Source organism: Sorex fumeus, unplaced genomic scaffold (genome assembly GCF_029834395.1).
Source record: "Sorex fumeus unplaced genomic scaffold, SorFum_2.1 ptg000051l, whole genome shotgun sequence".
In the NCBI taxonomy this organism is placed as follows: Eukaryota; Metazoa; Chordata; class Mammalia; order Eulipotyphla; family Soricidae; genus Sorex; species Sorex fumeus.
The window spans coordinates 34,199,818-34,226,184 of NW_026606108.1; the positions used below are offsets into that span (position 1 = coordinate 34,199,818).

The 26,367-nt window shown below is 41.9% G+C and overlaps 1 protein-coding gene, 1 non-coding gene and 1 pseudogene across 2 annotated transcripts in view; 2 read left to right on the top strand and 1 right to left on the bottom strand.

The window, feature by feature from the left end:
- The window catches only part of SEC24A (SEC24 homolog A, COPII coat complex component), a 65,689-nt gene that overhangs the window by 1,156 nt on the left and 38,166 nt on the right, over nucleotides 1-26,367 (top strand). Inside the window, exons 2-7 of the mRNA XM_056124793.1 lie at nucleotides 12,708-13,202; nucleotides 17,850-18,038; nucleotides 20,783-20,860; nucleotides 22,092-22,237; nucleotides 23,040-23,212; nucleotides 24,731-24,833. Of these exons, the coding sequence (XP_055980768.1) occupies nucleotides 12,708-13,202; nucleotides 17,850-18,038; nucleotides 20,783-20,860; nucleotides 22,092-22,237; nucleotides 23,040-23,212; nucleotides 24,731-24,833 (1,184 nt within the window). The remainder of the gene's footprint in view (nucleotides 1-12,707; nucleotides 13,203-17,849; nucleotides 18,039-20,782; nucleotides 20,861-22,091; nucleotides 22,238-23,039; nucleotides 23,213-24,730; nucleotides 24,834-26,367) is intronic.
- LOC130033213 (uncharacterized) lies at nucleotides 23,842-23,929 on the bottom strand (annotated as a pseudogene).
- LOC130033250 (U6 spliceosomal RNA) lies at nucleotides 26,201-26,306 on the top strand. The gene has a single exon (XR_008793951.1). It is a non-coding gene; the product is annotated as a U6 spliceosomal RNA (small nuclear RNA).

The following is a 26,367-nucleotide window of genomic DNA, read 5'->3' on the forward strand; positions in this document are numbered from 1 at the left end:
GAGGCGTTTGGCGTTGGACCGCGTTCTACTTCTAGCAGGGTTCCTCGCCAAGTGTCCAACAGTGTGGTTTTGCTTATTAGAGTTCTAACAAAGACATTTTCTGTCAGCAGCCCTGTCAAGTTGTTCATTTTACTTCGAGATTTTTGGTTTATGGAAATAAAACTGGTAGAACGTTTCAAAGTCCAGTACAATTCAGGATTACTGTGAAGTTCGAGAATATAGGCATTCTCTAAGATTGCTCATTTACATTTTTTTTTAAAAAGAGAAGACTACTGTTTTCTTAACAATGAAGGCTCTAAAAAACTTTTAAAAATGTCTTTGAGTAGGCAGAAGAGAATTAAGTGTGGGTACTCACTGAAATGGGGTTTAACTTGAACCTGTTATGCCTTCACATTTATAGTAAAGAGTTAGGTAATTTCATTCTAAACTAATTATCGGTATGTTTATTGAAGATGGAAATATTTTGTCTTTGTTTTTGTTTTGGGGTCACACCCAGGGATTCTTAGGGGTTACTCCTGACTCTCTACTCAGAAATTACTCCTATCAGTATTCAGGAGACCATATGGGATGCCAGGGATCGAACTTGGGTTGGCTGCATGCAAAGCAAGCGCCATAACCGCTGTACTATCTCTCCAACCCCATAAAGATGAAATATGAAATAATTTTTTATTCATAAATAGTTTAGGGTAAAAAGCTATCTAATGTTATGGCTTTTTCTTATGTATAAATGCACTTTTTTCATGAACTTTTAAATGATAAATCTGCAGTTACTACTAATAAGCTTCCATGAAAGTGTAGTTTTCATAATCTTTAAATGTGAAAGGCATTACGGTACTGTGATTTACTATACTGGAGATGTTAGCACTCTGTTGATTTGATCCAGTGCAACAGATGTTTATTGCTCACCTGCAAAGTCCTATATTTGGGAACGTGAATGATGGTAAGAAAAAAAGTCCCTGTACACAGATTGTATAGAGCCAGTTGGGCATCCAGATAAGGGAGAAAATTATTGAACTACAAAATGCATATCTTTGTAAAAACGTTATTCAGCACTGGAGCTATAATACATTGGGTAGGGTGCTTTCCTTGCCCTAGGAAAGATCAAGGTTTGGGTTTGATCTCTGGCACCACCTGTGGTTCTAGAGCACTGTTAGGTGTGACCCCAAGCCCTCCACCCCAAAGTAAAAATTAAAAAAATTACAGGGATCACTTCAGTAATGTTACACTGTGGACCTGGTGGGAGTCAGTAGGCCACACCCAACAGTCCTAGAGATGGGGTGGGATGGATAGGTTATGTGGTATCTAGGATTTAACTCAGTGTCTTTAATATGCTAGGCATGTATTCCTCCATTTAAGCTATCTACACTCAGTATTGCTTAGGGCTTACTCCTGATTCTATGCTCAAGGATCACTCCTGGAGTGCTTCGGGATGTCTCGGGAACAAGTTGCAGTGCTGGGGTTCAAACCTGCATCAGCTATATGCGAGGCAGAAACTTTGTTGGGTCACACCTGACTGTACTTAGGGCTTACTCCTTGCTCTGTACTAAGGGATCATTGCTGGTGGGCTCAGGGGACCATATGGGGTACCAGGGATCAAATTTGGGTCAGCCACTCCATTCAAGGCAAGTGCCGTACCTGCTGTACTATTTATTGTGCAGCTAGACCCCAGCAAGGCAAATAGTTTATCCACTGTAAGCCCTCTCTAGGCTCCCCCTTTTAATTTTATTTACATAGTATAGCAGGTAGGGCATTTGCCTTGCATGCGGCTGACCCAGGACGACCCGGGTTCGATTCCTCTGCCCCTCTTGGAGAGCCCGGCAAGCTACTGAGAGTATCGCGCCCACACGGTAAAGCCTGGCAAGCTACCCGTGATGTATTTGACATGCCAAAAACAGTAACAAGTCTCACAATGGAGACATTACTGGTGCCCAGTCGAGCAAATCGATGAACAACTGGATGACAGTGCTTCAGTGCTACTGTTTGGGAGGTGGGGTGGGCCACACTGAGCAGCTCACTGACTGCTCCTGGTCCTGTGCTCAGGGTTCGCACCTGGTGTAGGTTTGGGGTACCATACATGGTGCTGGGGATTGAACCAGGCTTTACTGAATGCAAGGCAAATGTCTTACCCTATCCCCTTTTAAGACACAATTTTGAGGGGCTGGAAAGATAGCTTTGTAGGCTGATGAACTCATGCTTTGCATGCAAGAGGCTCAGCTTCGATTCCTGCCATGGTATGGTCCTCTGAACCCCAGCACCATCTGGGAGTAGCCCCTGAGCACAGCTGATACAGGCCCCAAAACCAAAAAAAGCGAACTAAACAAGATTCAATTTTGACAATCCTTTAAGAAAATAAAATTCCCTTTAATAGTTCCATTTCTAAAGCTTTTTGTAGAAGTATTCTCAGGAAAATAGGTAATATCCTGTATAGTAGATTCATTTATTGTTCATTCCACTAATAATAAAAAGTAGGAATGTAGAGATAATTGGGGTTTGTTATTTCCCTGAAATACCCATTGAACTTCAATGCTAAAGTCTAGGGGTGTTATTTAAAAACAACAACCATAACTTTTAGGTTGACCAGAGAAAGGCAGGGCACTTGCCTTTCATGATGCCAACCCAAGTTTGATCCCCAGCACCCTATGGCTCTATTCCCAGTTCCCCGAGTCCCACCAGCAGTGATCCCTGAGCACAGAGCCGTAAGTCCTGAGCACTGCTGGTTGTGGCCCAAAATCTAAACAAACAGAAAAACTGGATCAAACCTCTTAGTAATGGCTTTTAACTGTTGTGTGAGAGATCCAGAGAGAGAGCTCAGTGCGCTGGCATGTATGCTTTCCCTGCAGGAAACCCAGGTTTGATGGCTTGCTTCTCAAATCCTTTTAGTAACAATTCTTCAGCACAGAGCTGGGAGTAGTTCCTAGCACCACCTAGTCTGGCCCCAAGCACCCCACTTCCTCCTGTTTATACATACATATACAACATTCAATACTCTGGGCTTGCTTAAGCAAAGTATGGTATGGTTCATGTTAAATTGAATCATGAGTAGATGTTTTAAAATTTTTTTTATTGGTGGTGTTGGAGATTAAACCCAGGGCCTCACACATGGTAGGCAAGTGAAGCACATCCCCAGCCACTTGATCTTACAGTTTTGTTTTTTGTTTTGGGGCCACGCCTGGAGGTGCACAATGCTTACTTCTGGCTCTGTGCTCAGGAATCACTCCTGGCAATGCTTAGGTGACCATATGGTATTGGGGAGCAAACCCGGGTTGGCTGCAGGCAGGCAAGCACCTACCCCACAGTATACTATAGCTTGTCCTGAATCTTAAGATATTTTTATTTCATTTATTTATTTTTATTTTTGGGTCACACCCAGCGATGCACAGGGGTTACTCCTGGCTTTGCACTCTGGAATTACTCCTGGCGGTGCTCAGGGGACCATACGGGCTGTTATGCTATTGCTCCAGCCCCTTAAGATATTTTTAGATTAAAGCAAAAATCTTAATAAAAATCCTTTTTTATTTTTCTATCAGCTGTTTAATATTGCAGTGTCATACTAAATAATTGCACATCAAGACATTTCTTTCTTTGATAGATTATTGCATTGCATTGTTTATAATCCAAGGTTTGTCTAGACAGATTTTTCTGTCTGTGTAGATTTATGTACACATTTCCTTTGCAAATATTGATCATGAAACTGCAAGTTTATTTGAACTGGCAGCTGTTCATTTCCATGTACTATCATGTTATGAGGCCAAAGGCAAATAATGACTCCTAGGGCGGGGAAGCCCCTTCTTTTTGAGGATGGGCAAACCCTGTGGTGCTTCGGGGGACTTTCAAGCATTGAGGATAGAACCCAGGCCTCATGCATGCAAGCTTTGAGCTGGTAAGTCCATTGAGCTGTCTTTTGCACCCCTGACTTCAACTTTGTTTGTTTAGGGCCACACCCTACCCGCTATATTTTTGTTTCGACTTCCACATTTAGTTAGATATATTTTTGTTTCGACTTCCACATTTAGTTAGATGCTTCATTAACTATTTGAATCTTTTAAAAATTTTCTGGTTTTGGATCATACCTGGGCTTACTCCTGGCTCTGTGCTCAGGGATCACCCAGTATGGGCCTCTGGGGACCGTATGGGGTGCCAGGAATCAAACTTTGCTCTGTCCCCTTGATTATTATTTCCCCGGCAGTTAGAAACTAGATTTATTTTTATAATAGTTATGTAATGTTTGCTTCTTCCCATACAAATTAAGTCTTTGAAAGTTAATCTCCATCCTCTCTACCACCCAGATTCTCTTGTTGTTTTGTACTTTTTAAAAAATACAGTCAGGGGCTGGAGTGATAGTACAGGGATAAAGTGCTTGCTTTGCATATGTCGATCCTGAGTGCAGAGTTAGAAGCAAGACCTGAGTACAGCTGGGTGTGGCCCAAATAGAAACCAAAAAGCTCCCTTCCACCCCAACACACACACACACACACACACACACACACACACACACACAGTCTTTCCTTCTCTTTTCCATGGTTTCAGTTACCCGAGATTGGAAAATAGTATACACCAAAAGATATATGAAACCCTTCAGCTTCACATAACTTTTACTATACTTTATCTCTTATATCTCTATAATTGTTCTATTTTTAGTTATTAATCTTCTATTATGCCTAATTTATAAATTATAGGTATATGTGGGGAACAAAAAGCTATCGTATATATAATGTACCATACTGTTCACAGTTGCGGACCCTTTGTACTGGGGTCTTTGGGACATACAGGGGAAATTCCTTAATGTCTCTATCCCCTCAATTGTAAATCCTATGAGCGTATCATCTTTTCCCACATGGTCCTAAAAATCTTTTTTGGCATTGGGGTGGGGGCTGGAGTGATAGTACAGTGGTAGGGCATTTGCCTTGTACACAGCCAGCATGGGTTTGATACCCAGCATCCCATATGGTCCTTTGAGCACCACTAGGCATGGTGCTCCACAAAAAAAGTTGGTTTTGTTTTGGGGCCATATCCAGCGATGCTCTGGTCTTACTCCTGGCAGTGCTTGGGGATGATATGTGATGCCAGGGATTGAACATGGCTTGGCAGCATGCAAGACAAGTGTCCTACCCGCTGTACCTATGACCCTGGCCCCACCTAGCTCATTTTAGGACTTCCCAGTTTTATTGAAACAAAATTTTAGAAATGGGCATATCTCTTTTTTTTTTGGACAGGGTGGGGGGATTGTGTAGGGGGGAGGGGGCTGGGTGGTGGCACCCATTGTACCCAGGATTTACTGCTGACTCTTTGCTTAGGGATCATCTTTGAAAGTGCTTGGGAACTATATGTAATCCCAGGGATTGACTAGGGTTGGCCACATGCACAGCAAGTGACTTAACCGCTCTTCAGGTTAACTATCTCTTTGGACTGGAAATGGCTATTTTAAAAATTAGGTTACTTAACATGTAAGTAAGTAAAGGTCCTCCCGTTGTTCATCGATTTGCTCGAGCAGGCCCAGTAACGTCTCCATTGGAGACTTTGTTGTTACTGTGTTTGGCATATCGAATACGTCACGGGGAGCTTGCCAGGCTCTGCCGTGCGGGCGAGATACTCTCGGTAGCTTATTCGTTATTATTGATTTTGGGCCACACCTGGCAGTGCTCAGCGCTTCGAGCTTACTTTTGGCTCTGTGCTTAAGGATCACCCTTGGTGGGTCTTGGGGACCATTGGAGATCATATGGTGCACTGGGGATTGAACCTGGGTTGGCCTCATGCAAGGCAAAGGTCCTACCCTTTGTGCTCTCTCCAGTCTTATATTTATTCTTTTTTTTTTCTTTTTGGGTCACACCCAGCAATGCTCAGGGGTTATTTCTGGCTCTGCACTCAGGAATTACTCCCGGTGGTGCTTGGTGGACCATATGGGATGCGGGGATCGAACCTGGGTCAGCCGTGTGCCAGGCAAAGGTCCCCGCTGTACTATTGCTCTGGCCCTCATATTTATTCTTAATAATACTAGAGTACCTTTATGTTTCATTTGGTCAGAGGTAGATTTTGCACAATGTCATCAGCTAAATATGTGAGTTTTTAATTCAAATGCCAGACTTCTGTTAGAACTCTTTTAGAAATAAATGGTAGAAATATAGTGCTCCACCAGTTTTACTTGGTATTAACTATGTTTATGATTGGTGTTTAATGCAGGAAGTTTTTTTGTCTGGTTTTCGGTTACACTTGGCTGTGCTCAGGTGTCATTTCTAGCAGTGTTCTGGGAATTGACCTTATCTGGTGCCAGAGACCAAATCCAAGTCAGTGCCTTGCAAGGCAAGCGCCTTACCCACCCGCGGTGCTGTTTTTCCAGCCCTGATAGAGGAAGTCTTTAGTCAGAACACACTTTAAATAAAATTGCATGTAGTCATAACACTAATTATTGCAGGTTGTATTCCCTTTAATATTTTCAGTGGTGCTAATAACTTTGTACACCCTATATAAGACTCTTTTTATACCTCTACTTAATGCATTGAGCTTTTTTTCTTGTTTGCTGATGGATTGGGATTTTCAGGAAAACAAACAGCATAGCACTGTACTGTAGCACTGTCCTCCCGTTGTTCATTGATTTGCTCGAGCGGGCCCAGTAATGTCTCCATTTTGAGACTTGTTGTTACTGTGTTTGGCATATTGAATACGTCATGGGTAGCTTGCCAGGCTTTGCCATGCGGGCGAGATACTCTTGGTAGCTTGCCAGGCTTTGACGTGCGGGCGAGATATTCTCAATAGCTTGCTGGGCTCTCCGAGAAGGGCAAAAGAATCGAACCCGGCTCGGCCGGAACAGCCGCATGCAAGACAAACACCCTACCACTGTGCTATTGCTCCAGCCCTTGTTGACTATTTTTACTATTATATAATATATTATTTGTATTATATATACTATTTGTATATATTTATGTATTATATATACTATTTACTATTATTATTATTAACTCTTCACTCACTGTGCCAGGTACATTATAAGCATCATTTTTGATCTTCACAAAGCCCTATGAGGAAGAACTGTTAAGTTTACTGATTAGAAGGTTGAGATGAGGGGTGGAGCCATATAGTACAGTTTGTTCCCAGGCACTGCATATGGTACCTTGAGCATGCCAGGAATGATCCTTGAGTGCAGAGCCAGGAGTAAGCCCTTGAGCACCACTAGGTGTGGCCCCAAAACCAAAAACAAACAAACAGAAAAAGAAGACTAAGATGTGTGGTCAGGCAACTAGCCTAAGGTTATGCAGCCAGTGATCTATCTAGATTTGAATTAGCCACTGTTTTACTTACTGGTTATCTATTTTATTATTATTATTATTATTATTATTATTTTCTTTTGGGGGACACATCTGGAGGTACTGTGGGCCTACACCTGGCTCTGCTTAGGGTTACTGCTGGTGCTCTGGATATCATGAGGTGCCTGGGATCAGATTGGCCAGGGCATATAGTGCCTTATCCCTTTTACTATGCCTCTGGCTCCCTTTCTGGTTTTCTCTGAATCCCAGAACCTAACATTTTGATTTAGTGCCTGGATCTAGAATTGGAGTCTTGGGAGAAAGCTGAGTGCATGTTCTGCAGGCGAGGTAGATGAGCCAAGCCTCTGCTTTGCAGGTAGGAACCCTAAGTTTGATCCCCAACACTGCATGGTCCTCTGAGTACAGCTGAATAAGTAACCTCCATCCCCCCAAAACAAAACAACCTGGATTGAAAAGAAATTCTTTATTGGCAAGAAGACAACTTTTAGGTTGGGAAAGTGAATCTAGCCAGCATAGATGTTAGAGTCAGTGTTGGAAAGGTGAAGGGGGTGGGAATGTAGACAGTGGTAGAACACAAGCCTCCCATTTATGAGGATGTGAGTTTTAATCCCCGGCACAACCAAGGAAAGGGGGCCAGGGTAGGGGAAGAATCAGGCTTTATGCTGAATAGAGTTAGGGTGATATGACAGATACTTAGGAGTTTTCCAGGGGAAATCATGCATATGTATGAGATGGGGGACAGTAAGCAAGTACAGCGGAAGGAACATTCAGTGAACAGAATAATCATACACTCTAGATACAGAAAGTGGCAAAGAAACCTCATCAGGGGCGTGTTTTTTAGTAGGATAATGAAGGATTCTGTGAGTAGTCTCCTCTGATAGTTCTGTCAGGGGTCTGAAATCCTGATCAATACAAAATTCTTTCTTCAAAAACAAACAGATGCTCCAAAGATGGTTCAGGAGAGGTAGTGCAAATGGACTGAGCACATGCTTTGCATGCCAGAGGCCTGACTCGACCCGAGGTACCTCTAGGAACTGCCCTGGGCATAGAGCTAGGAGTAGTCTTCATGCACCTGGTTTCCCCCCAGAACTGAAAACAGACAAACTGGAAGTTCTTTCTTGGTCCAGCGAAAGCCAGGAGACTAACAGTGTGAGAGGGTTATCACACTACAAGCCTCAGGCCACTTTTTTAAAAACCATTATGAGTTCCACACTCAGCTGCTGGTGCTGAGAGAGCCTTGTGGTGCAAGGGAAATCTTAGCTAGAGTTTCCCATGGCAGGCATGTGCTCTGCCACTTAATCTACATCCGGGTTCCTATTGTTGTTTTTCATCTTAGTCTGTCTCAGTTTTCACAAGAGGAGAGGGAGCGAAGTTGCATGAAGTTTGATTATCAGATTCAAATTCTCCCTTTTGATCAGAACCTGACCTGTAGGACAGCACTCTTGCACAGCTATTGCTTTTGGACCTGTTGGCCATCCTTTACCAAAGCTGGAGTGATGTGGCAGTTTACTCTGAGTTCATCTAGGCCCTTGGCGAGAAGTCTGTCTAGGGGTTAGGAGATACAACCAATTTAGAGTGTTAGGACAGTCTACTGTTCCCGAGACCCAGGGCTTTGTGAAAAGGAGTTTGTTCAGGGGCTGCCAGAGAGATAGTACAGCAGGAGGCAGTGCCTGTACATGGCCTATCCGGGTTTGACCCCCGTCATCCCGTATGGTCCCCCAAGCACCACCAGGATTAATTTCTGAGCCCAGAGACAGAGGAACCTCTGAGATCAATGGGTGGCCTCAAAAGAAAAAGTGTATTAAAAAATTTTTTTTAAAACCGTCACCATTTTGGGGGCTGGAGTGATAGCACAGTGGGTAGTGTGTTTGCCTTGCACACAGCCAACCTGGGTTGATTCCCAGAATCCCATCTGGTCCCCTGAGCACCACCAGGAGTAATTCCTGAGTGCAGAACCAGGAGTAAACCCCTATGTATCGCCGGGTGTGATCCAAAAAGCAAAAAAAAAAAAAAAAAACCACTTCAGTCCTGATCATTTCTTAGCTGGTCACATTTCCATAAATATCCATAGAAAATAAAATCACTGTATTACTGTATCACTGTCATCCGTTGTTCATCGATTTACTCTAGCGGGTGCCAGTAACATCTCCATTCGTCCCAGCCCTGAGATTTTAGCAGCCTCTCTTGCTTGTCTTTCCCAATGCTGCTGTATTGGAGGCTCTTTCAGGGTCAGGGGAATGAGATCTGTTATTGTTACTGTTTTTGGCTTATTGAATATGCCATGGGGAGCTTGCTAGGCAGGATACTCTCGGTAGCTTGCCAGGCTCTCCAAGAGGCATACATATATTATGGAAAATGGGTAGGGAGTGTTTTATGATGTGTGCTTTTGTGGCCGTGTGGTCCAGGAATATGTTCCTCATATAAAAAATGAAATACAAATGCTATATATTAAAAAATCATATTGACATTTGGACATGTAGCCTTTATCTATCTGTTGATGTTGAATAATCATGTAAGTATTGGACATGGTTAACTTATATATATGTATATATACATACGTAGTATAAGCATTTAAAAATCAAATTAGCACTGTACACATACACACATATATTTTTATTTTGGGCTTTGCAACACACATGTGCTGGGGCTTACTACTGGGTAGGCCCTGGCAGTAGCACCTGCCAGTGTTCAAGGAACCATGTGGTGCTCATAATCTCACCCAGGCCTCCCACATGCAAAGCATGAACTCAGCTCTTTGAACTGTCTCTCCATTTCCCAATTAAAGATTTGTTTGTTGTTATTGCTGTTTCTGTTTTGTGCCATCCCTGGCAATGCTCAGGCTTACTGGAATGTGAGGTCCCAGAGACTGAATCAGGGTCAGCAGTGTGTAAGATAAGCACATTACCCGGTACCATCTGTCTAGTCCCCAGTTAAAAATCTTTAAGAGAATATATGTGTATATGTTTTTTTTTTGTGTGTGTGTGTGTGTGTGTGTGTGTATATATATATATATATATATATATAGGCTTTCTGACATGGCTTAGCTCAGCACAAAGCTGACAGGACTATATTTCTCATTGAACTAGAGAATTGAAGTACTACACATCTAGATTATTTAAAAAGTTTACAATCTGTTACACAAGGCTGGCCATTTTTTTTTTTGTTTTGTTTTGGGGTGCTCAGGGTTACTCCTGGCTCTGCACTCTGGAATCACTCTTGGCAGAGCTCAGGGGACCATATTGGATTCTAGGCATCAACCAGGCAAGGCAAATGCCCTACCTGCTATCCTATCCTCCAACTCCTTTAGGATCATGTGGATGCCAGATATTGAACCCAGGTCAGGCGTGTGAGTCAAGTGCCTTGCCTGCTGTACTATCTATCTTTCCAGCCCAAAAGCTGGCCAGTTTTAATCACACTTTTGTCCTTTTTATAGATGAGATATTTGAGTTTTTTTTTCCCCTGGGTCACATCTGGCGATGCTCAGGGGTTATTCCTGGCTCTGCACTCAGGAGTCACTCCTGGTGGTGCTCAGTGGACCATATGGAGTGCCGAGTTGGCCGCATGCAAGGGAATACCCTACTATCGCTCCAGGTCCCCAGTTTGATTTTTGGTATAAATATATTTCTGATAAAAGTTTAACTTAAAAATTCATTATTTGACCTTATTCAGATCTTATTTTATTTTCCGTATAAATTTCCATTTCTATTCAATTCTTCCATTTCCTTACTGGTAAAACCTGTTTCACCTTGAGACTGGATTTATTTCTCAAAAACCTTTTATACATTCCTTTTTGTGGGAGGCACCATAACTGCTGTGCTATCTCTCTGGCCCCTACTTATGGGATATTTTTAGTTGACCATAGGTTTATCCAGAGATGAGACCATGTTAAGTATGCATCTGTACATACATAAGAAGTTTTTATTTTGGAAGTGGATACTTTTAAAAGGCATTATAAATTTGCTTACAAGAGATCTTGAGGATTGGAGGCAGCTTAGAGACCAAAAAGGAGTCTATAACACTAATCCATTCAAGAGAAGGTGGGCTAGGAGGTAGAGAGATAGTGCAGTGGATGGGGCTTGCTTACTTCCGAGCACAGAGCCAGGAGTAAGCCCTGAGCACTGCTGGGTGTGACTCTGCCCCATCACCCCTTAAAAAGGATATACTGTATGTGGAAAATGCCGGCTACACAGCAATACCCTTTAGAGGATTGGTTATTTGCACTGGTGATTTATTTTGCGGCTGACTGGCAGTTTTGGCCCACTGCTGCTTCTAGCATTGTGATAGAGAATTGCAAAACCATATTCTTTGTTGAAGTAAAAAAGACCAAAATTCAAAATTGGAAATATTATTTTACTGTTGGGGATCGAGTCAAGGGCCTCAAACTTACAGAGCAGGTGCTCTACCACTGAGCCACATTTCTGGCTCTCAAAGTACTATTTTAACTGAATGAATATTATCTTGGTACCTAAAGTTAACACATTGTAAGTCAGGACAATCATCATTAATCGGCCATCTGTAGGCCTCAGCTCCTGCTTCATTCCAGATACTTAAGTCATTTCTAAGTCATTAATACTGAACATTTTTCAGAATGCCTTTTCATGACCATGAACTATAGCACATGTTGTTCCTTGTTTGGGAACTCTCTAGACACTCTGTTTCATGGGGTTGACTCTCTCTCTAAATTATTGTTGAAATTACTCCTGGTGATGCCGAGGGGCCCCAGTGGGATGATGCTCTTGTTCAGCAGTGCTGGGGGTAGGGGGTAGCGGTGGGGGGTGCGCAACATTTTATTTTGTATGTGGGAAATTGTATGAAGTTGGAGTTAGAGAAATAGTAAAGGGGTTAAAGCACATACCTTTCATGCAGCTGACCCGGGTCTGATTCCTGATAACAGATAGTACCCCAAGCATCCCTGGATATAACCCTAAAGACCCCCAAGCTCTGCTGGGGTCTCCCAGGTATTCCCCATGCCACATCCACAAGATCACACGCACAGTGACATGCTGACTAGTTGAGAATTGCTCGGTCTCGCCCCCAGAGTCATTTCTTCCTTTACTTTTTTGTGTATGTCTGAAGTTTGTTTTGAAAGTCTACATGCTGTGTTGAGGATCAAACTGGGGTCATTTATGTGCAAGGCAAGTGCTTTAACCACAGTATTATCTTTCTGACACCAGCACCACTTTTCCTTTACATTTTAACCATTCAGTTGGTGTGAGATGTTTCTCATTGTGATTTTGATTTACATTTCTGTAATGACTAATAATGTTAAGTATGTATATGTGTATTTCCTGGTTATTTGTATACTGTCTTTAGAAAATATTTGGTAACTGCATAAGTCCATTGTTCAGTTTTAAATTGGATTATTTGACTTTTTATTGTTGAATTGTATATGTTTATAAAGTAGCACTTTGTTTGCCCAATTAATTTTTTTTATTCTCTTATTGAAAGGTCCTGTCCAAAATGCACTGCTATCCTCACAAGTGCCAGCGAGCCAAGGATATAATTCTCAGCATCCAGGATCCTACCCTCATCTAATGCCAGCAAAGACTTTGAATCCAGTTTCTGGACAGTCTAACTTTGGTGGTTCTCAGACTTTTTCTCCACTGAGTAATTATCAGGGACCTGGGCAGACTATTAATAGACCACCTGTGGCTTCCAATACAGTGACACCCTCACTCCATAGTGCTCCTGTTCCCCGAATGCCTCCTCCACCTACTCCTCAGAATCCAGCTGCTACACCAATGCCTTCTGGTAGCTTTCTTCCTGGAGTGAATGTACCACCACCTTTGAATTGGCAATATAACTATCCATCCCCAGGAACACAGACAAATCATATTCCTCATACATCATCCCAAACAATGGTGTCTGGGAATACAAACTTTCCAAGTCATCAGTATATTTCTTCTGGAGAGCCTTCACTTCAAAACAACTTCATAAAATCAGGTAGAGGTTTTAATGTGTGTGTAAAGATGGGAAACTTTAACACAACGTTTGAATTAATATTTTGAGCCTTAAAAAGTTATGAAAGACTAATGGTTCTTACTGATCTTATTTGCTATTTGATTATGTGCCTCATCCAGCATTATTTGGGGTCTACTCTTGTATCCCTGTTTCAGGGGTTGCTACCTGTGGTGCTCAGTGGACTTTTCAGTGCTTGGACTTGAATCCAGGGCTCAGCCCTTTGACTCCTTTGAGGAAAGGTGGCAGAAAAAACGTGGCCCTTATCTTTGCTATGGACTTTGCCACTTGTTTCTTCACTATGCCTAGGGTATAACTTGGGGCCAGAAATGTCTCCTGTATAAGGCATGAACTCTGCCACTGAGCTACATCTGTTAAACTTCTTGTTTTATTTTTGGGTCCATCTCCAGAGGTACCAGGGTGTCTTTGCCTAGGGTCATTTCTGTAGTATTTTGGGGATCCTGTGTTGCTAGGGTGAAACTCACGCCTCATTGCAATCAAATCATGTACTCATTTGTTGAGATCTCTCCAGCCTCTGCCCCTTCTTGATATTTGTGTGTGTTTGGGGGTGGGGTCGGGGTTGCAGGTTCCTGGGCTCCATCTGGCAGTACTTGGGGGCTGCTCTCAGCTCTCAGCTCTGTGCTTGTGAGTTGTTCCCAGTGGTGCTCAAGGGTGATTTGGTGCTAGGATGGATCGCTCTCAGCTAGCTCTCCAGCTCCCAATTTGTTTTTTAACCTCAGTTTTTAGTTAAAAAGTAGATTTGTCTAAGGGGGCCAAATAGATAGTACATTTGCCTTCCAAACTGCCAGCCCTGTTTCAATTCCATAGCACCCATATGGTCTCCTGAGCACCTCCAGGTGTGACCCCAAACTGCACTCTTCTCCTCAAAGGAGTAGATTAACATAATAATTTCATTGTTTTTCACCTTCTGGTATTAAAATTGGTGTGTTATACACTGTCAGTCAGGTGGTTCACTGCTTAGGCTTAATGAAAGAGTGCCGGTGTGCATGCAATGCAGGGATTGAACTCAGGACCTCACAAATGCCAGGCATGTGTTCCTGCCCTTTGAGCTAGCTTCCTGTCTCTAAACTACTATTTAAGTAGGTGTAGCTCATACATCAGATAAAGTGCTAATATCTAACATATATAAGTGCTCACAAAGTTCACAGGGTGACAGAAACCCCATCAAAGAAACAGGAAGCGGATGAGAACAGACACATCTATGAAGAGTATGTAAGGATAGACAGTTGGCACATGAAAAAGTGTGGGAAGATACCTTTCCAGACTGAAAAGATGGAAAGACGGTGGTAGGGTGTTTGCCTTGCACACAGCCAATGTGGGTTCAATCCCTAGCATCCCTGAGCCACACCAGGAGTGATCCCTGAGCACAGAGCCAGGATTTTGGCCCAAGAAACAAAAAGAGTGAAAGGAAAAATAATTGGGGCTGGAGAGAGCACAGGGGTAAGATGCTTGCCTTGCATGTGACTGACCGATCCCTAGCATCCCATAAGGTCCCCCAGTCCCTTATCCCTGAGTATAGAGCTCTTACTGTGAGCACTATAAGGGTTTACCCTTGGCAGAGTTCAAAATCATAATCAGTAGGTCTAGTTTCTCATTAAAAAGCACCTGAAGGCAGGGGAGATAACTCAAGGAGCATAGATCACTTACCTAGCATGTTTGAGGCCCTGCGTTATATCTTTGGTACTGCATGGCTGTTCAAGTACTGTTGAATGGAACCCTGGTCGTCTCTTGGTATTTTGGGAGTATTTCTGGCCGTCCCTGAGCACAGAACTTTCAGCTTGTATTCCCAAACTAAGCATCATTGAATGGACCTAAGCCTCCTCTCCCCTCCAAGTTACTGTTAGGGAAGACCCCTATAAATAAAAAAAAAAAACCACATGATTTATAATCTGAAACTCTTTTGCCATAACAACTTTTGCCATAATTGTAGTATATATGTGGTTAGAGAGACATATATAGCAACGTGGTTGATGGTTCTCATATAAGAAACATTTAGAAGGGTCCAGGAGTATAGCTCCAGCAGTATAATACTTGTGTGTGTGAGATCCTGGGCTTAATACCTGGATCCAGAAAATAAAAATAGTGAATAAGTAAGTGAAATAATAAAATAATCTTAAACTATATGGCTATCTTATTTTTATTATAGCTCTAAAAAATTCTTTTAAAATTGTAACCCATCTCTTTTTTTTCTTCTTCTTTTTTTTTAACCTCTCCCGACAGTGCTCAGGGCTTAGTTCTGTCTCTGTATTCAGGGATCTCTCCTGGCAGGACTCAGGGGACCATATGAGATACTCTCAATGGAACCTGGTAGGCAGGGCAAAGAACCCTACCCTCTGTACTATTGCTCTGACTAATTTGTATTCTGTTAAAGATTAAGTTGTACATCTTCCGGGCCAGTAGTGTGTCATACATTCTCCTTCATGCTGAGTTGGAAATGTACCTTGCTCTTTGGTTCTTTTGACGTGTCTGTATCACCATAGATATGTGTGGGAGCTTCTTTGATAAGGGCGTTGCAAGGCAATAATTTTTGCCTTCGCTTTGTCCTCAGAGCACTGATTAGTTGGTAGCTATAAAATGAAACAATATGATCATCTTTCAATTTGGCCTTGGAAAATTGAAAGTTTCAAAGAGGCATATTACTGTAGTTAACCCCGTGGAATGTATTGCATATAATTTATTATTACTCAGCTTATAAATTCAAAAGTTTTTAGAAAGTCTTGGAATAAAAATTAATTACACTTATCAGTGACTTTTTTTTTTTTGGTCGACTGTGTTCTTCCTCTGGCAAATGAGTAGGTGGAAACAGTACTGCTGATTTGAATGAATAGCTAGCTGTGGATTTTGCAATTTATAGTCTTTTTCCCCAGGGATTAGAAAGATAGCTCAGGAGCTCAAGAATTAGATCATGAGCCTCCTAATCCCTGGCACCGCACGTCTTCCCACATCCACAGAGACAGGTGTGAGCCTTCAGCCACTCGGCTCTGTCATTGGGAATGGCCCCTATTTTTTTTTTTTAAGAAAATTTATTAATAGTAACACTTGTGGGATTACAGAGATGATACAGTGGGTAGGGTGTTTGCCTTGCTTGCTACTGACTCGGATTCAATCCCCAGCATCTCGTATGATCCCCTGAGCACCACCAGGAATGATTCCTGAGTGCCGAACCAGGAGAAACCCCTGAGCACCTCTGGGTGTTCCCCCTCTCCCCGCTCCCTCCTGCAAAAAAATTAATACTCATTATATTTACAGTAAACTGGTGAAATAGCAATAGTGAGATATTGTTAGAAAGATAAGTTCCACAGGGTCCCCAAGCACTTCTGGGATCAGTGCCTGAACTTAGAGTTAGGAATAACCCTTCCCTCTCAGCACTGCTGGGTGTGGCCACAACCACTAACCCCCTCCCCCCCCCAAAAAAAAAACCCAAGAAACAACCCCATGCTACCAAAAAGGATAAAAGGGAAAGATAAGAAAGAAGGAAAGACATGTGAAGCCCCTGAATAGCTTTATATTTTGGGGGGATAGAGCCTCATCACAGGTGCTCAGGGACCCAGGAGGCCACTCCCTACAATATTTGGCCCAGTGGTGCCAGACCTGACAGTTAGGTGCTCAGTCCTAGTGTGCTGGGGACTTCCAGGGCTCCTGGCAATGTTTAGGGGTCTTCAGAGCTACCTCTGGCCATGCTTTGTGGTGATGGGGCTGGTGGTGCCATTGGGGATCAAACTGAGGACCTCGTGCATATAAGGCATGCATTCCATTCCTCACTGTTTCCCTCATCCCAGAGAGACCAGTGTAGTTTTAGATATAGGATAGACTTTCCTAATTTTTAATTTGAGGGAGTATTATTAATGTTATTTAAGTAGTTATTGAAAGTAAATAAGTGCTTATGTAAACATCAACTAGTACATAAAATTATAAACTCACTTAAGTTGCTATTAGTTTTATATATATACCCAGCTGTATTTCCTGGCAGTGTTGGAATAAACTTGGGTCTACTGTATGAAGAACCTGAGTTTCAACCTTTTGAGCCATCTCCCTGCCCCTATAATCTCCTTCTCTCTCTTTCCCCCTCCTTTCTCCCCCCTACTCTCTCACTCTTTCTCTCCTCAACCCCCCTACCACCTGCCACCCACACACAAATTATTGGGCTACCCCAGTTGTGCTTAGGGTTTACTCTTGGCTTTGCACTCAGGAATCACTCCTGGTGGTACACAGATGGCCACATGTCATGCCAGAGAGAGCCTTAACCCCTGTTCTTTCTCTCTGGCCTTGCATCTCTCTGGCCCTGTAGTCTCACATTCCCCCCCCCCCCCCCCCCACACACACACACACACAAACACACCTCTCTCTCTTTCCTTATTTTTTGACTGAGCTAGATTCCTGGATTGGTCATGTGCAAAGAATGGAAAGAAGCTTGGTAGTAGGAGAAACTTGAAAATGTATTAAGTATGCCTATACATTTAAAAATCATAAACCAGGGAAATGAATAGTTCTAGTAATTTGTTGATTATAATTAAAATGTTATTTGGGAAAATACTCAGATTTGGTGAAGACTGCTTATGGTTTTTGTGTGAAGTTCTTAAGTGATATGTGAAAAACAAAATGTTTCCATAGGTTCTGTACCTCCTTTAGTGAATCCACCTCAACTCACCACTTTTCAACCAGGAGCTCCCCCTGGGCCCCCTCCAGTGGGAGGGCCCCCTCCAGTGAGAGGACCACCTCCAGTGAGAGCACCCCCTCCTCAGAAATTATCGCAGAACACTGTGTCCCAACCCTCGTTTAATTCAGCTCTCAACCCAGAAGGTAAGTACAGCAAAACCCAAATCAAGTCCTAAAGTTTTGACTTAGAGGAGAAGAATAATTAGTTATCTGAATTCTGTGTATCTACTTACTTTTCAAAAAAAATCTGGTTGTTTTAATTAGGAATAATCATTTGGAATTGAACTTCAAAAGTTCCTAAGGTAGGGAGCATAACGTGATGCTTGCCATAACCATGTTGCCGCACCCCGCACCAGGCTGTTTCACTTCGGACACCCCAGAGCGGATGGGTGAGAGCCCTCCCAACCCTAAGGGACCCAACCCCGGCCAGCCCCGGCGGCCGAAAATCCCCAGAACTCAATGCTCACTGCCACTCTCTACACGTTCGGACCAACCCTCACCCACGAGTGATCCTATTCCTGGACTGTGCGACACTTCGTAGGACATATCCTATCCAAACTCCAAGAGTACCACACCACTTTTGATGGGGTTTAAAGTAGTAGGCAACCAATCTTAGAGGGAAATATATATAAATTCTTTACAGATACATATGTAAAAGCACACAAGGCTCAACCTTTTTTTTTTTTTTTAAGGCTCAACCTTTAACAACATGTTAGTGATCTTTTACAGAAGGGCTTAATGGCGCCTTCGTGAAATACAACAATCTTCACACTCTTTTCTCTGAGGATAATTTTTTTTGTAGCATTTTCAGCAGTTTTTCATTAACAAACAACACAAAATATATTATTTTGGTTCTGCTTTGGGACAGGGATTGGAGTTCGGGATGGAAACATCTGAAATATGGTGATGGGAAGGTGTAATGGTGGTGGGATTGGTGTTTGAATATTAAATGTAATCAAATATTGTTACCTACTTTATAAAATAAAATTTTTTTTAAAAAAAGTTCCTGATGGTGGGGCGAGAGAAGTAGCACAGAGGTTAAGACGTTTGCCTTGAATGCTGTTGATCTTGGCGTCAGATATGATCCCCTGAGCATCACCCCCAAAGTTCCTAATGAATTCTAGTAAGCCTGTTTTGGACTGGTACCAGGTCACTACTCCTATTGTATTAGTTGCCATACAGATTTAAAAATCAGGAATGGAGAGAGAGTGTGGTGGGCAGAACCTTTGCATTGATGTGAGTGATGTGGGTTCAGTCCCTGACACCCCATATGGTCCCCTGAACACAGAGCCAAAAGTGTGCCCTGAGCACTGCTGGATGTGGCCCCCAAACAAACAAAAAATCATGAATGGGGCCTGAGAAGGTGATTCAGTGGTAAAGTATGTGCCTTGAATGAGACCTGAGGGCAATTCCTGGCACTACAGAAAAAGAAATATAGTAAGAGCCAGAGAGAGCTCAAGGACTGGGTTGCTTGCATTGCATGCTAGAAAATTTGGTTTGATCTCTGGCACTGCATTTTCCTTCAAGCTCCATTGAGAATGACCCATGCTATGGGCAGGAGCAATAGTACAGCAGGAAAGGCATTTGCTTTGCATGAGGCCAACCCAGGTTCAATCCCCAGCATCCCATATGGCTCCCCAAGTACTGCCAGGAGTTATTCCTGAATCTGAGTCAGCAGTATCGCCTGAGCATCTCTGGGTGTGACCCTAAAAACCAAAAGAGAGAGGGAGGGAGGGAGGGAGGGAGAGAGAGTGAGAGAGAGAACGAGAACGCCATGCACTCAAAACTAGGGAGCCCTTGAGCACCTGCTGCCACGTGTGACCCAAAACTAGACCAAAAAATCATGCATGCTTTGGACTGTGGCTCAGCATACAAGTATCTTTTTGTTGTTGTTGTTGTTTTGATGCTGGGGGGGCCACACCCAGCAGTTCTCTAAGTTTACTCCTGACTCAGCATTCTGGGATCACTCCTGATGGTGTTCAGGGAAACAGGTGGTGTGTCAGGGGTCGAACCCTGGTTGGCTGCGTGCATGACAAGCACGCTGCTTAGTGTACTGTTGCTCTGGTGCCTAGTATGGTCCTCCTCGTGGAACCTGAAGGATAATTCAGTGCCCCAGTATACAGATAACTTGAGGTCTTTGTCACAGTCCTCCCATTGTTCACTGATTTGCTCGAGCGGGTCCAGTAACGTCTCCATTGGAGACTTTGTTGTTACTGTGTCTGGCATATCGAATACGTCATAGGTAGCTTGCCAGGCTTTGCCATACGGGCAAGATACTCTTGGTAGCTTGCCGGGCTCTCCGAGAGGGGCGGAGAAATCGAACTCGGGTCAGCCATGTTGGCTGCGTGCAAAGCAAACACCCTATCTGCTGTGCTAGAGGTCTTTGTACATGAGAAAAAATTTTATTGTGCTGGGAAGTCGGTACAGGAGTATTTGATTCTAATGCTTGATTCCCATACAGCCCCCTGAGCATTGCCAAAAGTGATCCCTGAGTATAGAGCCAGAAGTAAGCCCTGAGCATTGCCAGGTGTCACTCACAAAAAATAAAAAACAACTTGAATTACTTAAAAAATTCTGGGTTTTGTACCACACTGGTGCTGCTTGTGGGCAATTCCCTGGTCTGGCACTCAGAAATTGTTTTAGGCAGTATTGGGGAATTGTATGATTCTGGGGTTTAACCTGGACCTCATGTATGTAAAGCTTGTACTTAAGTCTGTTTACCTATCTTCCCAGCCCCTTTTTAAAATGTAAAATTTATTTCAGCATTTGGCAATTTCCTGCTTTCTGAACTATTTATTTGAAAAGTTAAACTTCAGATATTAGCTCAACTCTTAGAGAAATTGTACTGATAATTTCAAATTTAACTGTTTTAATAAACTCGTTTTTAGGTATTGCATCAAATACCAATAATGGATCTATGGTGGCTCACAACAGTTATGATGAAATCGAAGGCGGTGGATTCTTGGGTGAGATGCAATAAAATAATTACTTTTAAGAACTTGGTTTTTTACTGAAACAAATAAAATTATTTACTAACTTTGGTTTTGGGTCCTCACCGGATAGTGCTCAGGGCTTACTCCAGGCTCTGCGCTCAGGGATCACTCCTGGTGGGTTGTCGAGACCATATGGATTACAGGGGATTGAACCTGGGTTGCAAGTACAAACCTGCTGTACTATCTGGTCCTGAGGCAAAAATGTTTTATGAAAGAAATTTACTCAGAGAAATATGAGAGAAGGTGAGAGATAGGTGCTCAGGCTTCTCCAGAGTGTGAAGAGCCTGCAATAAAATATTTAAAATAAAATAAAAAATGTTCACTATAGAAAACAAAGAAAATTTTCTAATCACGTTAAGAAGTAATACCTGCTATTAGCATTTTGATCTCTGTACAGGAGATATTTTTTTTTTGCAGTGCCGGGAATAGAACCCAGGGCCTCACACATACAAGGCAAGTGCTCAGATGCTGAGCCACATCCTTGCCCCTTGCTTTTAAAGTTTTTGTTATTCTTTCTCCCCTTCAAAATTGGGATCATTGTCTTTATTTTTATTAAGTATGACAGTAAAATATAATTTATATCTATTTAAGTTAATTTAACCAGATGAACACTAGAGTTGTTTCAAATTAGAATTTTAGTCTAAAGACAAAGTTTAGTACATGATTTGAAGGTAAATGAATTGTATCAAACTTAGGTATTTTTTAAATCAAATTTTTAATTTTTTAAAATTTTTTTGGGTCAGAGAAGGTTAAGGCACTTGCTTTGTCCAGTTTGGTAGCACCACATACCATCCCCAAAGCACTGCCAAGAATGACCCCTAAGCATAGAAGCAGAAGTAAACCCTAGCCACTGGTGGGTGTTACCCGAACTCTCCCAGAATAATAAAAATGAAAAACAAATTTAGGTTACATGGTTAGAGTATGCTTTTGTATGTATAAACACATGGTTAATATTTATCGCTTTGTTGCCCAAAGTTCACTGCACTTCCACCACCATCAAGCTTATTTTTTATGTTTCAGCTCTAATTTGCATGAACTAGATTTTAATTACATAGCTATTATGAGAGCTTGTCTTTCACAGATTTGATAGTTTAAAGTCACCTATGGATTTGGTAGTTAAAATCGCTACAATTTAATAAATCTATATGTTTACTTAAAGCATTCTGGAGTGTAAAATAGAACTTAAAAGTTACCTTGTCTTTAGCAACACCACAGGTTACTAATAAGAATCCCACAATGAGCCGAAATGTTGGATATTCATATCCCTCCTTACCGCCTGGTTATCAGAACACAGCTGGAATGCCACCCTCTTCCTTGAGCTATCCAAGTGGGCCACAGCCCTTTTCTCAGGTAATTTGTTTTATTTTGGTTTTGTATAGTTTTTTTGCCACCCATCGTGGTGCTTGGAGCTACTTCTGTTGTTGCTCAGGGGACCATTCAGTGCCAGGGACTGAAACCAGGCACCCCAGGTGTTTGGAGTGGGGGCCAGGGGCGGGGTGGTGGTGTCATTTGGGCCACACCTGCCAGTGCTCAGGGACTGCTGGCTTTGTGTCCTGAGGTTGTTCCTGGAGGTGGTCTGGGGACCATGCAGTGCTGGGGAATAGCTATATGCTAAGCAACTGGGGTTAGCTATATGCTAAGCAACTGCTTTAATCCCTCTTCTATCTTTGGGGCCCTAAACTTTGTCGTTTTTTTTTTTCTAAACCTATTTTTTTTTTTTTGCATTTTGGCTTAAATCATATATATGGAAGAATTTTGTTGAGTTTTATTTATTTTTTGTTTCGGACCACATCTGGCAGGGCTCAAAGGGCTACTTCTGACTGTGCTGGGTGGCTGGCTGCTTTTGGCATTGCTGGGGACCGTGTGGTTCTGGGGATCAAACCCAGGCCTCCAGTAGGCAAAGGTACAGTCAGCCTATGCATGAAAAACTGAGAAGATATCTAGATTGCCCCTCCCCCCAGTTTTATTGAAAATAATTGACGTGTCACTGTAGAAGTTTAAGAAGTACAGCATGATGCTTTGACTTACATATATTTTGAAATATTTATTACATCGCTTGAACTACAATTCTGCTTTACCTGCTATACTGTCTTTTAGATCCCTAATTGAATATATTATAAAATCTATTTACATTGAAATTATATATCTTTAGACTCCCTTAGGTGCTAATCATTTAACTGCAAGCATGAGTGGATTAAGTCTTCATCCAGAGGGTCTAAGAGTTGTCAATCTTCTTCAAGAAAGAAACATGCTTCCATCAACACCTTTGAAGCCTCCAGTTCCAAATTTGCATGAAGATATCCAGAAACTTAACTGTAGCCCAGAGTAAGGCTTCAAAGAACTTTTTAAACATTAAATGTTTCACTTGTTCTAAAAGTTTTCTATATATTTTTGAGCTCATTTGTAATAAACAATGTGTAAAAAGGTGATAATTTATGTAAGTAGGGGCTAGAGTGATAGCGCAGTGGGTAGGGCATTTGCCTTGCACGTGGCCTACCCGGGTTCGATTCCCAGCATCCCATATGGTCTCCCGAGCACTGCCAGGAGTAATGCCTGAGTGCATGCATGAACCAGGAGTAACTCCGGATTATTGCCGGGTGTGACCCAAAAAGAAAAAAAAAAGAATTTATGTTAGTAGCTCTGCATGTAAAAGTTAGCATTGTTAATTGCTTACTGGAAGTTTAAATGTTCTAAGCCAGAAAATAGTGTTGAAGTCTCCAATTGATTGCTGTTCTTATCAGTCCTAAAGTGACTATGATATTCATTATCATTATCATTATGGTGGCTGTATTCTTCAAGATCCAAAGTGCCAGGCTTTAGTTATTTGTATTTGTTCTAATTAAAAAAAATTTTTTTTAATGATAAGAGTTTTACTTTCTCTCAAAAAATTCACCTTAATTTTAAGTGTATATGCTAAAGACTTCCTGAGAAAATGATTTTTTTTCCTACTTTCATACTAGATGGGTAATGTGCCAAATGCATAACAAGATTTAAGGGAGGCACATGTCACACAAACATCATGCTAATGGATTGGAAAAGGATACCATAAGTTGAATTTTTAAGTAGTCTTTAGGATCTTCAGTAAACCTTTTCAGTAATAAAATTCCTTTGCATCTGCACAAGGGCTGGAGCGATAGCACAGTGGGTAGGCCGTTTGCCTTGCAAGCGTGGCCAACCCGAGTTCAATTCCTCCGCCCCTCTCGGAGAGCCTGGCAAGCTACCGAGAGTATCTCGCGCTCATGGCAAAGTCTGGCAAGCTACCCGTGACGTATTCGATATGCCAAACACAGTAACATGTCTTACAATGTTACTGGGCCCACTCGAGCAAATCGATGAACAATGGGACGACCGTGACCGTGACCGCATCTGCACATTTGTAATCCTATATAGTACACGTTTTTGTTAAATAAGTTTTGGTTAAAGAAAAGAGTCCAGACTTTTATTTGTTGGTATATTTTCCTTATCAGTGTAGATCAGTTTCCCAGCTTGAGCAATACTGAATCTTCCTGCATTCCCCGAGGTGTGGCAGTGGAGCAGCCCAGGGGGTGGTAGTCGCCTTGGGTGCAGCTGGGGCTTCTCTATGCCTGTTAGGCTAGAGATGGTAGACTTCCAAGGTGCTGCTGAGAAGAGCATATGAACAAGAAGAGTCATATGATACTTACAAGGTTGTAACTCTCTACAAAGGATTAGATTTATGTATTGAGCTGGATACGTTTTAAAAGGGGCTTATCAAAATAGCTCATTTGTCATCTGATTGAATGTTAAGATGTATCTTTTAAATCTTTATTTTTGTTAGAAAATAATTGTAGGAACAGCTGACCCCTGATTTCTGCTTTGCTGTAGGTTATTCCGATGCACGCTGACAGGCATTCCTCAGACTCAGGCCTTACTGAATAAAGCCAAACTTCCTTTGGGACTTCTACTTCATCCTTTCAAAGACCTCGTGGTATGTTTCTCTAGTGGAAGCAATTACAAGAAATTGTCTTGAGGAACTTTCTATAATAGTACAAGAACCACATAAAATTTATTTGGGCTCATAAAGTTTATTTGGGCTAAGTTTAGGAGATGGCCTTTGGTATGCATTTATGTATAATAAATTTTGTTACCACTTTCACAACAGGGTAAAATAAATTGTTGAAAATTCCAAGCAGTGTTTAATAATAGAGATTCTAAATGAGAATATTTCGATAAACCAAACCATTTTTTAAAAAATTAAATTTTTTTTTTATTTTATAAAGTAGTTCACAGTATTTGATGACATTTAGTATTTGAACACCAATCCCACCACCATATTTTGGATGAACCAACCGTTTTTCTTTTATTATTTTTGTTGTTGTTTTTTTGTTGGAACCAATTGTTTTTAAATGATGTAAATTATGTACTCAGTAAAGTACTTTTTACGCATCCTTCCACATACTAGTTTTTTCAAATTAAAAAAAAATATACACATGTCTATTTTTCTTTTGGGGGAAGCATCCTCCCAAGTGGTGCTCAGGACACCTGGGAGCCACTAGGCCAACCAGCCATTTGGTTGAGCGCATGAGCCTGGTGGGGACCCAACGCTACTTTGGCACAGTAGATCCAGGAGCCACCAGAGCTATACCTGGCAGTGCTTGGGCCTAGATGGTGCCAGGGATCAAATTCAGGCTTAGGTCTGCTGTTCTTGGAGTAAAATCATTGTTTTAACAAACTGTTCAAAGATGTTCTAGGGCCAGAAAGATAGCACAGCAAGTAGAACTTTTGCCTTGCTCTCAGTGGACTTGGGTTCAATCTTCGACATCCCATGTTGTTCGCCCAAGTACAGCCAGGAGTGATTCTTGAGTGCAAAGATAGGAATGACCCCTGAACATGTCCATGTGCAAAGCATATGCTCGGGCAGTTGAGCTATCTCTGACGCCCCCAAAACAGAAACAAATGGAAAAAGATGTTCTTCCACTTTCTCTCCTAAGTTTCTGGGACCACCCCTCCTGAGAGGACCACTGCGTACATAGAATGATTCCCAGCCTCTTGACTGGAGTGGAATGCTTGTACTGATATTTATAATAAGACTTTCTATTTTTTTAATGTTTAAGATAAGCTTTAATTAGTCATAATTGCAGTGTTTAATTGAATATTTTGGTATGATTTAAAGTCACTTTTGTGAACAGGCTTTTTTTTTTTGGTTGGTGGTGTCAGGAATTGAACCCAGGAGCTCACACATATAAGGCAAATGCTCTACTATTGAGCTATTTTTACTGGCTCCTTTCCTTTTTTTTAGTAATGAGTCTGATTTATTTTTATTATTGATGGTCACATTTAAAACTATTTATATTTGTGCTCGCTTCGGCAGCACATATACTAAAATTGGACGATACAGGGAAGATTAGCATGACCCTTGTGCAAGGATGACACGCAAATTCGTGAAGTGTTCCATATTTTAATCATTGTATAACTGAAACCCAAGCACAAAATTTGTAAGTCTACAACTGTACCTCATGGTG